Consider the following 16,613-nt stretch of genomic DNA (forward strand, 5'->3'; position numbering starts at 1 on the left):
GGAATCAACCTTATGTCCTCTGGAAAAACAGAAGGTGCTTTTAACCCCAAGCCTTCTCTCTAGCCCCAAATACAGGGTTTGCTTTGTTTTGTTTATAAAATATCCTACAACTGCAGAATTCTACACATAAGCTTAAGAGCTAAGGATTAAGGGCATAATCAGTGCTCATACCAGCTGACACATTGCCCTGTTAACCTCAGACTGTTAGTGGAACAAAATGTAACACCAGACAGAGTTTTTCAAAATATAATTTAAAATTATTTTGTACCAGTACAATATATTAATTTTACAAATGTAAAGTTTTTATCGGCTGTTAAAGCATTTGCAAAAACCACACATTCTATTTTAGCTTTATTGCACAATATCTATAAGAAAATATTAATTTTAAATTAGAAAACATAAAAATGCTTTCAATATAGAAGAGACCATCTGATTTTAAAGACAACGCTCTATAACAATGTCTACCCAGGAAATACCAAGCTTTCACAGGATACCAAGCTGGACAGATGCTTCAACAAAATCCGGTTTTTAAAGTCTGAGATACTTAATGCAATTATTTCTTCATCAAGAGTCTAGATGCCACTCAGAGTATTCCTTGGAACTCTGAAAGTTGAGGCATCTTTAGTATGGTCTTCAGTGAACACTCTGAACCTATAGAATACCTTCCATGTCAGAAGCAGCACTCAGTAGCATTGCCAGGGTGTTTTCCTTCAAACACACTACCTCTGCAAGCTCTGTTTAATGGCTATTAGTAACCCATTATAATTTATGCTGATAGAAAACATACATTAAATACACTTTTAAAACCTCAGCCTTTACAAAAAAAATCAGTTTATAAATTTGCATCATAAAAATTAGTGTCGACCTTTGAGGTGGCCTTCATTTACTATGGTTGGTTTTCCCCAGAGCTGGGGTGGCAGGTGCCCCACTTCTTTATGTAGTGTAATCAGGAAATAAATCCAAGCCCTAAGCTTGAGTCCCCAGACAGATTGGTTGGTAAGATTGTACAGCGGTTGAACTGTAGTGGGATATAACTGTGGACTAAAGAAACGATGCAGGTGTTAAAATACTGGCATAAACTTTGAGAATTCATTTCAATTCAGACAAGCATAAATCTGGAAATGCAAATGGGAGATGTTCACACAGACATTGCTGATAGGGTTAAATGTTCCAGAAAGTACAAAGAATCCTTACCTATTTGGAGCAAGTATTTAGGACAAATGTCTTAACATTGACAAAACCTCCAATGTTTTCAATATGACACCTTTGTGGCCAGAGAAAGGATCTTTTAGAACTTAGAACCTGCCCAAGCATTAAATAGTGGTTGTGAGCTCTCAAGCCTGTGACAGTTAGATACTTATCAAAAGTCCAGTCCTTAGGAGTCAAAGCAGCTGCTGCTGTGGAAGTTGCATTTTTCAGAACTGCTCAAAGCACCTCATCTAACTGAGCGTTTTAAAAAATATATATTTGTAAAAGGTCTACAATGAGACTTCAAACATCACATAGTTCACCTTGGCAGGTGTACTGTGGACCCTTTTCTTAAAGTCCTTCAGAATAAAATAAACTCTCATGTTCCATTAGGGAAAAAATGGAGGCATTCATGGTCAATTTTTTTTTTCTAGATTCCCCTAAATCCTGGTACTGTGTACAATTTCCTCACATACAGGTTTTGAGGAAGCCCCTGATCACCTACCATGCAATAGTCAACTACTGGACATGCCAGAGAAAATTTACATGATAGTAGTAAATAAATTAAAATCTACTCCACAAAATAAAAGTTTTCTATGATTTCCATTTAAATACATCTCTGAAAAGCTAAAAGGAGGTTTTGTTTGTTTTTCAAAAGTGCTAATTATTACAAGTCTCTTCAACACATAATGTACAATTCTTAAAAACAAACAAAAACCCAAAACTTATACCACCTGCTTTAGGCACACTACTGTTGAGTGTCTAAGGAAAAGAAATCACTTGTCAATCAACCCTGCTTCCTTAATTTTACTGAAGAAGAACTTCTCCAGGATGCTGGCACATTTGTAGTACTCACTCTCAGGAGGGTTGTACTCTTTGCAGTTAGTGAACACTCTTTGCAAGTCCGCCATGAATAATTTCTTAGACACATAGTACCTGTTCCTGAGACGTTCACTCATGGTTTTCAGATCTGCACAGGAAACAACAACATTAGCAACTGTTGACTTCTACACAACAGCTGACAAGTGTGAGGTGAGAAGAAATGTACACACATTATTGATTGGCTTACATTTTTCTCACCCCAATGCCATGCTTAAGAGAAATTCCAGGGATTAAGAAAAATAATTCTTAAGTCTACTCTTCTAAAAAGGATTTGTATATAACACTACAGCCACACTAACATTAAAAGGACCATTAATACTCGTGTGCTCCCATCTCTTACTGTGCACCAGGAGGCTAAGGAACAGTAGAGGACCCAGGGATGCTGAGCAAGGCAGGCAGAACACTGTCACAGAATCTTTGATTGCTAAAAATCACAGGCTGAGCTAGTTTTACTAAAGCTATAGTTGTATTGGTGTGATACCAAGAAAGAAGGCAGTATCATATTTGCAAATGCATCAGAAAACTGCACATAAAATACTAAAAGTAAAACAAATTTTGTTCCAGGCTCCATCAATGAAATCAAACTTTAACTTTTGGCTTTCAACTTCACCAAATAATCATTTATTTACTGTTATTTTAACTGTATAAATACTTTGTTTATATACATGTCTGTGTCCCATATGCATGCCTGGTGCTCTTTAAGGTCAGCAAAGGGCATAGAATCTCCTAAAACTAGAATTACAAAGTGCTATAAGTGGCCATATGGGTGCTGGGAACCAAATCCAGATCCTCTGGAAGAGCAGTCTTAAGCGCTAAGCCATTGTTCCAGCCCAAAATAATCTGCACCCCATACACACACACACACACACACACACACACACCACACACACACACACACACACCCCAGGTGGAAAATGATGGGAAATCTTGTTAAGTAAGGTCACAGGGATACAAACTCTGGAGTTATCTTTTCTGTTGTACCTTCACATATGGCTGCTACAATCTTTCCCTAGCGGCTGTGAGAAATCTCCCTCTGCCTGTATTATAGTATGTTTATCTCATGAGTACATTCTGATCTACCGGGCATTTTTATCTGCAGATTATCAAGAAGATGATTCCTCCATAAGCTCTGTTATCTAATTGATATTAATGTTAGCTAATTCAGAGTTTTGATGAATGTCTTGGGAAGTGCCAGCTGACCTTAGCCTGAACTAGAGAATTGACAACACCTGAAGAGTCTCTTTGTCTAAAATATGGCACTCTGAGAAATCTGATAAAACCCAGAATTTACTACTCCTGATTACAGAATGTTAGTCCAAAATGTTTATATAACCATGGGTTAGTTTAAAATTTGCCTTTTCCCTACATGGAAAAACCCAGGGCAAAAGGACAAAATGGCTATCAGTCCTAACAACACTCAAAAGTATAGGCTGTTTTCTTACCTTCTTAGACTCTTCAGTAATTTATATTTATTTATAAGATTACCTCTCAAGATAAAAAGGTGATTGATTCTTTCTTTGCTACTGCAATTTGCAGCCTGCCAACAAAAGACTTTAAAAAGTAATGTTCCTTCTTTGCTCTGATATATTGAACATAAGTTGTCTGATAACTCTGCTTTTAATCATCCACTTAAGAAATGGAATGTGACTCCTTTGTGACACCTGTATTGTCTGATTCTGTTGGGGTATTAAAGCGGTGAGGGAGAGGGAACAAAGGAGAACAACATGAGATAATAAAGGAATTGTTGAGAGAATGAGACCCCCCCCCAACCTTCTCAGATAAAAAAAGTCTCAGTTCAAGCCAATGCTGCGGTTTTTCCCTTCAAGCTGTGTGCAGTCTTGAAGCTGGTCTCCCAGGCTGCCATAGCCAATAATTGTCTCCCACATCACCACCCAGTTTTATATCTACACTGAGAAAATTGTAATAACATTACCCATGGGGAACCTTATAACTTCATAATATCCTGGAGCTTCTGTTCTCTTCACAGGTTCCATGAAAGGCCAGGCGCTTTGATGGCTCTTGAATAAAAGAAATAAAAAAAGGTATCTTATGTGGAAATGCCATGTGGAAACCATTTCAAATGAGGTGAAAAACAGGCACCTACCTTAACCTGCTGCAGGATGTTCTTAAGGATGCTGTAAAGCTGCTCGGGGTCTTTGGGCTCTTTACTTGAAAGAAGAGAGAATAAAGAGGAAGGATTAGTGTTCATGCTCCAGGCTTGAACCACTCTGCTCAGCCTCTCAGGTCCCAGCCTAGGAACTGAAGCCCACTAATGCTATATACCAATTACATCACTTGGCCCTTTTCCTAGAAAGTGCTGGAAAGGGGGAAATCACTTCCATTAACATCCTCTAGCCCGGCTTGCTTACCTTTTCTCTTTTCCACTTGGTTTCCAGCCTGTCTCTCCTATATGTCAACAAAATTAAACACTAAATGAGAACTGCTCTGGGTCAAGAGAATAACATACTTACTACTTATTAAAAGCACCATACATGACAGCCATGTCTCAATAAAAGTCTGTTTGGGGAAACACTGAAATAGCATTTATTTTCTCTTTCCTATAGCTTACAACATAAAATGTTTTCCCAGACTGGCAGCTATATTAGTATATTTTGTTCTCTTAGTTGATTTATTAATTTTTTTTTTTTGTAGTACTAGTGCTAGAGATTAAAGCCAACACCTCACATCACTACTGAGGCAAATGTTCTATCCCTGAGCTATAATCTCAGCTGGTTAGTGTCTGCTAAGGCAGAAACTCTAACTCTTCAAACAATAAAAGAAAGGGGGAGAAGAAACCAGTACTACATTTTTAAACTGTAAGTCAGAAATCTTCAATTATCACACAACAAAATGCTGCTGTTATTTTAGCTCAGAACGGAGCTCTGTGCTGTTTTGTTTGGCCAAGACCCTGCTTGCAATGTAGATGGTTTATAGAGACCTGGTATCTGAGGGCTCTGGAGTTGATTCTTCCGTTCTCCTTAAAAAAGTCACTTTACCTCTCCCTCAGTTTACCTACCTACAAAACAAAACTACAGAAACTAGGTGGTATTAGCCCTTGTGACATTAGTTGATGTTTTTTAAAAAGTCCAAATAGCTAAACATTTGACAAAAGATGAAAAACTAATGATTTGGGAACAAATAAAAACAGAAGAATACCTGACACCACTAGGCATTCAACAACATAGGGCAGCTACTCTGCTATCAGCACTAACAACACAGGGTGAGACCCAGGGTTCAGCATCAAGAGTACTGGGATAACTGGGATAAGGCAGATGGAATTAAACAGCATCCTGACTGTTTCCTGGAGAATTTTATTTTTGTTGTTGTGTGCTGGGGTGGGAGGTGGGGTGAGTAGTAATTAGAAGGACTTAGGTTCAAACCAAGTAAGATTGCCAAATGATATTGTTTCCAGTCTACAAATCCCAATCATTTTGCATGGTTTAACCCAGCACAGTTTATTTTTAGCATATTAAAAGGAATTCCTAAGAAAGCTACTGTAAAATAAAATCTTGAAACAACTGATGTGACTTCCATCACACATGGAGAGGAGGAAAGAAGAGAAGTCAGGCCACGGGTTCATTCAGGTGACAGTGGGTTGTCCACAGCAGGCCATTTGGAGAGCAGAATGGATTGCTTCTTGTTCTCAACTTCTGCATGCTAACTTACACAACCATTTGAAGATGAGTTCCACAATTTGTTAACACAAAGATCCAAAGTTTCTATGTTATTTAATACATACTCCCATTGCCAAGCACTGTGTACAAGTGCTAGGCCTTAACAAATTATGTATATTAATAATAATTCTTTTAAAGGAACTCTGGGTTGAGTTAGGAAGAAAAGACATTAGAAAGTCTTTATTACTGCCCTCCCTATCCCCATGTAGTATCTCACTCTAGCCTAGGTTAACCTCAAATACTACATCCTCCTGCCTTAGTATCTCAATTCTGGGATTACAGGCAAGCACCCCACAACTACTTTGCTGCCCACTTCAAAGACCAGAAGTACCACACATGGAAAGGGGGCAGGTGAAAGCTTTTGAAATGACTGTACTCTGGTAAGATTTTGCTTTTTTTTATAAGTGTCTATACATACTGATTCCAGGAATGTTTTCTATAGGAATCTGCCGAACTCCATCTTTGAAACACGAAAGTCCCGGGTAGACTTTTCGAATCTGGGCTTGTTTTCTTTCTATCAGCTTTTTAATGATCTGAAAAGCATGAGGGAAAGTATGTTTAGTCAAACACACCCCACACCATAATTCAGGGCAGTCAGATAAACTAAGGAGACAACGCTCCTAATGCTGTACATGTGTTCTTGAGACAAAAATGGAGAGAAGCCAAATACAAATTACCAGATAAGAGGGAGAAGCATTTCAGGGCCTGTTACATGGCTCAGAAGGTAAAGGCACCTGGCACCAAGCCTGATGACCTGAGTTCAATGGTGGAAGGGGAGAGTTAACCCCAGCAAGTTCTTATCTGGCCAAAATACATGTCATTGAGTGTGTGTGTGCACCCCACATACAATATAATACAAAAATTTTAAATATATCTTTTAAAAGAAGTATTCTTTTATACCACACTCAATTAATGACATTAACACATATTTTGTGTGAGGAAAGAGAGGGGCTGGCTAGAGAGGTTAGCAGGACCCCTCCAAGTCCAGCCTCTTGTAGTCTCACATGTGAACTGAGATAGAAGAATCACCCTTCATATTAACCTACATATATGCACACACAGACAACTTTTACAGCTCCCTGCCTTCACCTTTTCTCTTGCCCGAGTCGTGCCCTTCTTTGTCATAGGACACATGATCTTACCTATTCTTGTGTCCATCATCTTATATATTGGAAGTGACCTGATCTTTGTTTATGCCACCCCAATTCATACAGGTATTCAGTGAGGCCACCTCACCTGTAGAGCAGCAGGCATTTCTCTCCGTCTTCAGCTGATTTTGACCAAGTACATATTCAGAGACTAGAAAAGTTCTCAATACACAGCTCATTCTCTGCTTTTATTATTTAAGGAGCTTTCCATAAGTAGAGTCTGGCATTTTAGAGTATTTCAGATTTTGGATTCTCTCATTGAATATGCTCAGTCATAAGTCAGTGGAAATAGTGGAGAAAAAGAAATAGATTCAAAAATGCTTGGGTCAGGAGCATTTTGGATAAGAGATACTTACCCTGTCTCTACAAGGACAGAATTTTGGTATGATGCCGCTCTTTTTTAGAAATGTAGTTCAGAACACTGAGCATAAGACTATGAAGGTAAAGACACAGATGGAACATCTTTATCAACATATCCTTGCCCAAAGGCTCAGAGAACATCAGTAGGAAGGGGCAGAAATAATTTAGGAGGCAGCAGACAGGGAGGAATACTGTGAAAGGGTGGCCTAGACACCATTCGGCTGGTGCAGACACACATGAACTAAGAGTTAAAAATCGCATCATGAACAGGGTAAGAACTCCAGATGCCCTGGAGAAGGGAGGGAGGGAGGGAGGAAGAATGGCTTTTCTTTGCTGCTGTGGCCATTGATAGGTTGCCGATGCCTGGGTGGATAATCCCCTCTCGTGCACATGGACAGCTCTAATTGGACTTAGTGATTTGGGGGTTGTTTCTTCAGTTATAAAGTTGGGAGTCAAATGGAAGATATATTGGGGTGATAATGGAGGGAATGAGTAGAGGGTGGATATGACCAAGATACACAGTATATGTGTGTGGAAAAAAAAAAAAAAACTAGGTTTACACTCTCACACTCCCATTTAATGGTATGTTTTTAAGAAAAGATGACCCACAAAGAGGGAGAGGTAAAAGAGAAAGGGGGAAAGGAAGGAGCTGAGAGGGAACAGAAAAGAGGAGAGAGAGAAAGAAAGTCTTATCTTTCAAAAAGTGAACCCTATTTTAGTCATCTGAAACAGCTCTGTGCTTCTGGCTTTCCCCTGGGTATTAAGAGCTAACATTCCCTCAGTGGGAATCCCTTCAGACCAAGGGATTCTTGACACTAGGGGCTAAACCCTTGTGGCTGGCAGAGGACTACAGAACAAGCAGGTGACAGCACAGTGCCAGGGTCATCTGGCTAGCAGCCACCAATAGACCAAAGAACTGCCAAGTCCAGACCTGTTTGTTAAGCCCTAGAGAACACTGAGGGAAGTCATCTCTTCAAAAAGGCAAGTCAGATGCACCTGCTGCATTAAGAATCCTTCCACAACCCTATTTGGAACTCCTTATTGGGTAGACATCTTTGACTATGCAATAGAGGTGGTTTGATTTTCTAACTTAAAATGCCTACTTGCTCACATCTATAGCAACACATGCCTGACCCAACTTTAAATAAAATACTCAGGGAATAACAGCTGTCACGCACAGTATAAACTTTCTGGATATTATATGGGTCACATGTAGTAAGCAAAAGAATTGGGCCTAAGAATATCAGTAGAAAGATGATGGATTTAAGGCAGATGTGTCTTGTCAATAGAAAACAGCAGATTAACAGTTCTGGATGGAACTGATGTCTTCCACATACCAACTCCCACGTCGTGGCCCTGACCTTTCCACAAAGGTTATTCATTTCATAAACAGTCCTTGTGGACTTTCTTCCTTGCCATTCTACCTTTTTAAACATGTTAAATCACTTCATACTCATATCTGAAGCCTTCTCTGTTATTACTACTTCTTATTTGTAAGCATGAAGGATGTCATACCAATACAGATAACAAATTAGTTATTACCTGGGTGGAAAGAGCTTGCAGTGTAAAGGGGGAGAATAATGGACATTAGAAGAAATGCCTCTATGATAAATGATTAAATGCAAGTGGATGGGTCAGACTAATGCCACAGAAGTTCAAAGGCAGCCTGGAACAGAATCTGAGTGACAGGGAATATGAGCCAGAGGGATAAAGCATCAGTGATATGGGGGATGAAAGCAAAGAGAAAAGACTGCAAAGGGGCCAGAATGCAAATGTCGCCAGTGAAGCTAAGATGTCATCGCACTGTATACATGCTGTATTTCACACAGTTTAGCACACACTGATACGGAACCCAGTGAAATACAGCCCACCCCAAGGCTGGCCTGGGCAGGAGTCAGTAGCTCACCTCCTTCTGCTTTTTAATGATAACAGAGAATTCCGTGTATGGGATCTGAGGATTCAGCTCACATCCCATCAAAGTGGCTCCTTCATAATCCTTGATGTACCCGACATATTTGGTTTTAGGTATTTTGATTTCTTTGGAGAAACCCTACAAGGCAAATCAGTTCACTTATCAGGATGCTGTGCAATAACACCGTCCACCTAGCTGCTAAATGCTGGCTCTGGACCAAGCCTGGTGCCAAGGATTAAGATGAACACTCTTCCCAGAATTGTTGCACTGCTCTGAACAGCAGCCACACAGCTGATCCATGACAAACAAAATCATCAAAAATTTAACAGTACCAACAGGAAACAAATTTAAATTAAGTGTCTGGAGGTGGCAATGTGTACACCACTTATTCCAGCTGGAGGATTGTAAGTTCAAGAGTGGAATGACATCCAAGTTACTAGGACTGGAATCCTTGGCAGACTTTGTCAGAAATGAACATTTTCCAGAAGTTGAATCAATTTCCTTTAATTTTTAAAAGAGATTCAGATTCAGTGAGAGATCCTGCCTCAAAGCAATAAAGTAGAAAGCAATAGAGGAAGATGCCCAATGTCTTGCTTTGGCTACCAAGTGTACACAAATAGGTGCATGCACCTGGACACACACATGAATGCACACATGCACAAACACAGGCTGAGGAAGCAAGGCTTCACTGGGAACTGACCTGCTTCTTGAAGTAGCCAATGGCATACTCATCTGCATATGTGAGGAAGTTCAGGATGTCATGCTTTATGTGGTATTCTTTGAGATGGTTCATCAGGTGTGTTCCATAGCCCTGGTGGAAGTAAAGATTCTCAAGAAATTCCAAAAATATGACAGGAAATGGTAGCTCACAGTTTTAAATAGTTTTCCACCCAGGGTCTTTTTAGAAGAAGCTATTATGTTAACAAGCCTTTCTTGAATGCTTAAATTTTGAAAAGGAATCACAAAGATAATTCAAAATTTGTGGTTCAAGACAAAGATCATCACTGGGAAATACTAGTTCCTGGTTCTTTGAAAATAATAAACCGAGACTCCAAACTCAGTCCTAAAATCCTTTCTTGCTGATGCCAGATGCTTTTAGAATGAACAATGATGGTGAATTTAATCTTGAACTTTTTAAGAAGCTGAGATAAAAGGAGGTAGGAAGATGAAAGGTGCTGACCCTCATCAGCATACCTGAGATATGTAAATAAGCCATACAGATCTTCACTGGGGTATGTACTGATCCATTTACCTGTGCCAGGCACCAACAACCCTTCTAGCAACTGCATCACAGTCAGGACTTACAGCTTGGTTTATCTGACCAACAAAAATCTAAGAAGCCTACAGTCTGAGTCAGTAAAAAACAGTGGAAACAAAACTATGGACAATGTTGAATAAATGAATGGTTTAATATATGAAAACAGGACCAGTGTTCTGGTGTACACTTGTGATACTAGCACTTGGGATGCTGAGGTGTGATGCTAGCACTCAGGATGCTGAGGTGAGAGGGTGTATATTTGGTATATAGCCCAACACTGTCTCCACAAAAAAAAAAAAAAAAAAAAAAAAAAAAAAAGGCCAAGCAGTGGTGGCATACTTCTTTAATTCCAGCACTTGGGAAACAGAGGCAGGCAGACCTCAGTGAGTTCAAGGCCAGACTGATCTACAAAGTGAGTTCCAGGATGGACAGGACTATTACACAGAGAACTCTGCCTCAAAATAAATAAATAAATAAATAAATAAGATTTAGAGGGGAAGGGACTGTACACATGTGTTAAATTCTCAAAGAATTAATAAAGATGTGCTTTAAAAATAAAGAAATGAAAACTGAGTGGTTTAAATAGGAAAAATACAAGTACTGACAGAACCTCATAAAAAGACAGGAATTAGAGCATCTGGGGTAACTGTCCTCACACAAAGACTTCATCCACAGAAACCACCACCTCATAGAATCACAGCACAAAATAAAGGATTTGACCCTCACTCTTATTCACTCCCACCCGTCAAGCCTCAAACTGAGCAGTATCCAGGCCAGAGTCGCTCTTTGCATGGCATGACTGGGGGACCCCTTAGCAATCTAAGCACTTTTCAGGACTTTCTCCAATATGCCCTGCTACAGCATGGCTTCCAGTTGGGGTGCTTTGTCCAATAAAAGTCAGCAGCAGCATCTCCCTTTTTTGGAAATTCCAGTGGTGTCACCCAAGGACATTTTCCCCACACTGCAATACCAAAACACTATGAGTCTGGATATAATACAACAAAAAAACAAGTGAAACATCTCTCCTAGATGAAATCATAGTGACACAGGAGAGAGAAACAGCACAGAATTATATAGTATGGACCTGCACTGTTCAGCATGACAGCTTGCTAGTGCCAGTTGTGCTGTGCTACAAGCATAAAATGAATATACATTTTATACTTCCATGTTGACATATCATAGCAATATTTTGGACATATTAGGTTAAATACAAACTTTAAACATTTAACTTCATTTATTTCTTTTTACTTTGTACTATAACTACCAGAAAATTTTATTTTATTTACTCATTTATTTATTTGGTGTTTTGAGATAGCCTGGCCCGGAACTCACAGAGACAGACCTGCCTCTGCCTCCCAAGTGCTGGGATTAAAGCCACTACATGTGACTTAGGAAAAGAATTATATATGAAACTTGTATTTCTATTATGCAGTGTAAATTCGGAACAATGTATTTGAGATGGGTAAAAGGAAAGGAGTTAGACTGATTAAGTGATGTATTAAAAAGCATTTGTCAAATGGTTGGGGCTAAAGAGATGGCTTAGCAGTTAAGAGCACTGGTTGCTCTTCCAACAAAATTTTTGCAGCCACCATTGACTCCTGAGCTGCTTACAGTTCATTATCACAAAATTTTATCGCTTCTGCAATGGTTCTCAGCCCGTGGGTCTTGACCCCTTTTGGCGTCAAATATCAGATATCCTGCATATCAGATATTTACATTATGATTCATAATGGTAACAAGACTATAGTTATAAAGTAGCAACTAAATAATTTTATGGTTGGGGGGTCACCACAACATGAGGCACTGTATTAAAGGGTCCCAGAATTAGGAAGGTTGAGAACCACTGCTCTAGAGACTGTACAATGCTAGCAATATAACCTTCAAAGCATGAAGCAATATCCTGATAGAAGTAGTGAAGAATATGACAGATTTCTAGAGATGAGCTCTTTCTGCCCAGCACATCATTCCAGGCAAATCAAAGGCAATCCTAAAAAAGCAGGCCTTAGCTCCCAGGAACAAAGGTCCTACGCCAGTGACAACATGGCACAGGGAAATGAGAACCCCCAGCAAGATGAAAACCCACATGAGGGTAGCAGTTCTACAGCAAAGTACTAGAACAGCATGTTCAAATCTCTTGGTTCAAGAGAATGCTCTGATCCAGTTAAATTTCTTGTAACTTCTTTCTGTTCCTTTATTTTTAGAAAGGCTATCCTGGAACTTAATAGGTTGACCAGGTTTGTAGTGAGATATTCACTTTGTCAGCACCTATGGCACAGACCACACCCATTGGGGGTGGGGACAGGGGCAGATGTTACCTGGGGGAACTAAGTCTGAGGAAGGGGCTCCGGGAGCCCCTTGCTTGCAGCACAGAGACAGAACATCTGGAGGCATTCTTGGGACCAGGAACCTGCTGGTGTTCATCTGTCTATGTTGTAAGTTATTTCTCCCTGAATAAACATCTATTTCTATCTGTTTCTCCTGGTTCTTATTAAACCTCAATATAGGTTGGCTTCAAACTCACAGAGATCTGCCTGTCCTTTCTAAGTACTAGGCCACCACACCCAACTCCTCCTAGAATTTCTTTACTACTTGTCTGACTTGATACACAAGGTCATGCTGAAGTATGAGATAACTATATATATACATATATATATATATATATATATATATATATATATAAAATCTGTCTGTGTCTATTACATGTAAATTAACAACAAAAATATAATTTCAAACCTGTATCTACCATCCTCTACCCTTGGGATACATGCTAGGATGTGTGGTGTTCATGTACTCTGCCTGAAGGCTGAACAAAGCCTCTATGTACTAGAGTACACATGTAGTGAGATAGTCCTTCTGTAGCACTGACCATGCCCATTGGGGGGTGGAGCGATGGGCGGAGGTGACCTGAGGAAGGAGGTCGGAGGGGGCCAGGAAGGCGCTCTCTTTTTCTGGCGTGACTCGGACAGGAGAGGATCGGGTTGAATTTCCTGGTGTTTATCTGTCTAGGTTGTAAGTTATTTCTCCAAAAATAAACATCTATTCGGCCTATTTGTTTATCCTGATCCTTATTTACCGCATTATCTGGTGTCAGAAGTGGGATATCTGATCAGCACGGGAGTTTTGACCTGTTCCGTTTGCGACCTGGGCCGGTTCACCCCTCCTTAGGCAACCTGGTGGTCCCCCGCGCCTGGCTACTTGGGAGGCTGAGACAGGAGGATCGCTTGAGTCCAGGAGTTCTAGGCTGTAGTGCGCTATGCCGATCGGGTGTCCGCACTAAGTTCGGCATCAATATGGTGACCTCCCGGGAGCGGGGGACCACCAGGTTGCCTAAGGAGGGGTGAACCAGCCCAGGTCGGAAACGGAACAGGTCAAAACTCTCGTGCTGATCAGAGCCTAAATCTTTTCTTTAGACTAAAAGGGGAATTGTAGTGAGATAGTCCTTCTGTAGCACTGACCACGCCCATTGGGGGGTGGAGCGATGGGCGGAGGTGACCTGAGGAAGGAGGTCGGAGGGGGCCAGGAAGGCGCTCTCTCTTTCTGGCGTGACTCGGACAGGAGAGGATCGGGTTGAATTTCCTGGTGTTCATCTGTCTAGGTTGTAAGTTATTTCTCCCTGAATAAACATCTATTCGGCCTATTTGTTTATCCTGATCCTTATTTACCGCATTATACACAAGCTGAGGCTCTGTCCCCACAAATACATTCGGCAACAAAAGACTTCTAGGGAAGGCCTGAACTTCACCTGGAACCATCTCTGGGCCCAGCCCAGAGGGATTTGCCATGCTCCACAACTTCAACAAGAAGGCTAGCCTCTGCTTTTGTGCTAAGATCCAGGGATTCTCTTACCTTGACTTGTTCATTTGAGGTAACTGCACAGAAAACAATCTCTGTGAATCCCTGGGATGGAAACATCCGGAAACAGATACCACCAATGACACGGCCATCTTTAATTAAAGCAAGGGTTTTGTGTTTCCTGAAAGAATAAGGTTAAGTCTGAGCTTTATCTCTCTTGGTATATAAAACATTTTTGGAGATGTTTCTTGTTGACTAAGAAGCCTTGGTGGGGCAATGGGGGGACGTTCTTTCATCTAGACACCAGATCACCAGACAGCCATTTTCCTGTACTCTTCAGGGCAAGCCTACTTCAAAGCTCTCACCAAAACAAAGAATTTCCTAAGAAGAGCCTGAGTCTGAAAGTATGTGCTTAGAGCAGCTCAGGAACTGGCCGTGGGAGCCAGAGGAAGAGCTCAAAGTGATCGGCAAGAGTGGCACACATTTCTGAAGAATCCACACAGCGATAGTAATGTTACAGCAAAGAACATAGCATCCACATGTAGGAAGTGTGGAATCCCCACCAGACTGTGTCACTCTGAAATCACATTTCACATAGGCTGTCTGGTTAACTAGCTTAAAGTATTGCCAAATGGAGAAGTTTAATTCCTCGTTGTGGTTTTTTTGTTTGTTTGTTTGTTTGTTTGTTTTAAGATTTCATTTTTGGTTTTGTAGTATTGTGGACTGAACCTAAGGCTTTTTCATGACAGGTGAGCCTTCTACCAGTGAGCTATATCCTCATACTTTGATTTTTTTTTTTTCCTTAAAGTATTGGATTGTCTACGTTAACCCATCCTAAATGCCAATAATTTTCCCAATGCTTATAGAGCACATTGCATGAATAGGTTGTGCTGTACTCTGTACTTTGCCTGAAGATCCAACAAAACTTTGGTGCAACCTTACCTGTGGGTATTTTGGCTACAGTGGTACCTAATTAATACAGTAAAACCAAGAATCTATTGACTGTGAAGTAAAACACCCTAGTATTCCTATATTCTCATGGCTGAAAGGAATGTGGTACAGAAGAGTCCTCAGCTTGTTATTTTTTATTTCATTCTTTCATTTGTTTATTTGTGTTTGTAAGCATGTATGTACGAGTGCATGCCAAAATGCCACTCTTTCCCCCTACCCCTGTGTGTATGTCTCTCTGTGTGTATGCCTTTGTGTGTGTGTGTGTCCACGCGCGAAAACGCATGCACACATGCGTACAAATGCATGCCACTCGTGTGTGAAAGTCAGAAAACATTTCAGGGGAGTTGGTTCTCTCCTTCGACCATGTGAGTCCCAGAACAGAACCCACTGAGCCATCCCACAAACCCCAGCAATTTGAATTATAAATCAGTCTAATAATAAGGACATTTAAGATTTATTGACAAATTAATCTTAGTGATTTTTGACATGAAAATTATATCAGTATGACTATGTGTCCATATCAGGATAAGAAGCAGCTAGACTCAAAGGACTAAGTGTCACTAAATAGATCTCCCTTGCATTAAAGACAGAATTAAGAATGAGCTGAACTTACGGGTCAAAGACAAGCCGTGTAATGTACTCCTTGGGCATTCGGGGCAGCTGGTGAGAAAACACATTCTGTAGGCCCACCAGCCACATCAGGATCTTCTTGTTTGGTCTCTGGTTCAGGGAATTGCCCACCACATGGAATTCAATGACACCCCTGCGCTCTTCCAGCCTCGCCGCCTCATCTCTAGCTGAATGTGCTGACAGAAAATTGGTCTGGGATCCAGGAGACAAGAAAAGATTTCAAAGAGCACATCTCTGAAAGCAGTGGACTGGAACACAAGAAAGCTTTCCCTCTTTGAATAAGATGCTGGTATAAATTTCAGAATCTTAAGCACATGTGCATGAGAACACCTGTGCATCCACCCCTAACACCCCCACATACAGACACGAACAGACAAACTAAAAACATGGATTAAGTGTAGACCACTCAGTGATTATGAGGGATCCTGTGCAATCAGGGAGACTGGAGTTCCAGAATCCATGCAACAAGCCAGGTGCATTCGCTGTACACCTGTACCCTAGATTCAAAAAACTTGAGAGTTATAGAAAAAGATACTAGTCACCCTCTTCTGGCCTTTATGTGTACATAGGCATGGGAAACCACACACACACACACACACACAAATAAATGAATAAAGTAAGTAGGTAAAGCATTATGAAAAGATAGCATTGTATGGATTAGGCATCAGCAAACTTTTTTTTTTTTTTTGGAGACAAGTCTTGCTGTGTCATATAACCTGGCCTTGACCTACCATCCTCCTGCCTCAGCTTCCCCAGTAATATGAGATGTATACCAGAACTTCAGGTTAGGAAAAATTTTAAAAACAAGAACCAATAGA

General features: G+C 40.5%; 1 protein-coding gene across 6 annotated transcripts in view; it reads right to left on the reverse strand.

Moving 5' to 3' along the window:
• Positions 1–232: 232 nt before the first annotated feature.
• Positions 233–16,613, reverse strand: part of Kat2b (lysine acetyltransferase 2B) — a 95,646-nt gene continuing 79,265 nt past the window's right edge. For 2 of the 6 annotated variants that reach the window (XM_051204203.1, XM_051204206.1), the window contains exons 10-18: positions 15,779–15,987; positions 14,269–14,395; positions 9,865–9,975; positions 9,159–9,302; positions 6,163–6,277; positions 4,440–4,476; positions 4,175–4,238; positions 4,004–4,088; positions 233–2,158 (exon numbers count right to left, since the gene is read on the reverse strand). In XM_051204203.1, coding sequence (XP_051060160.1) covers positions 1,965–2,158; positions 4,004–4,088; positions 4,175–4,238; positions 4,440–4,476; positions 6,163–6,277; positions 9,159–9,302; positions 9,865–9,975; positions 14,269–14,395; positions 15,779–15,987 — 1,086 coding nt within the window. In that variant the 3' untranslated portion in view covers positions 233–1,964. The remainder of the gene's footprint in view (positions 2,159–4,003; positions 4,089–4,174; positions 4,239–4,439; positions 4,477–6,162; positions 6,278–9,158; positions 9,303–9,864; positions 9,976–14,268; positions 14,396–15,778; positions 15,988–16,613) is intronic. The other 4 variants (XM_051204204.1, XM_051204208.1, XM_051204207.1 and 1 more) reach the window with 4 other exon arrangements.

Source organism: Phodopus roborovskii, unplaced genomic scaffold, assembly GCF_943737965.1.
Source record: "Phodopus roborovskii unplaced genomic scaffold, PHOROB, whole genome shotgun sequence".
NCBI classification, from domain to species: domain Eukaryota; kingdom Metazoa; phylum Chordata; class Mammalia; order Rodentia; family Cricetidae; genus Phodopus; species Phodopus roborovskii.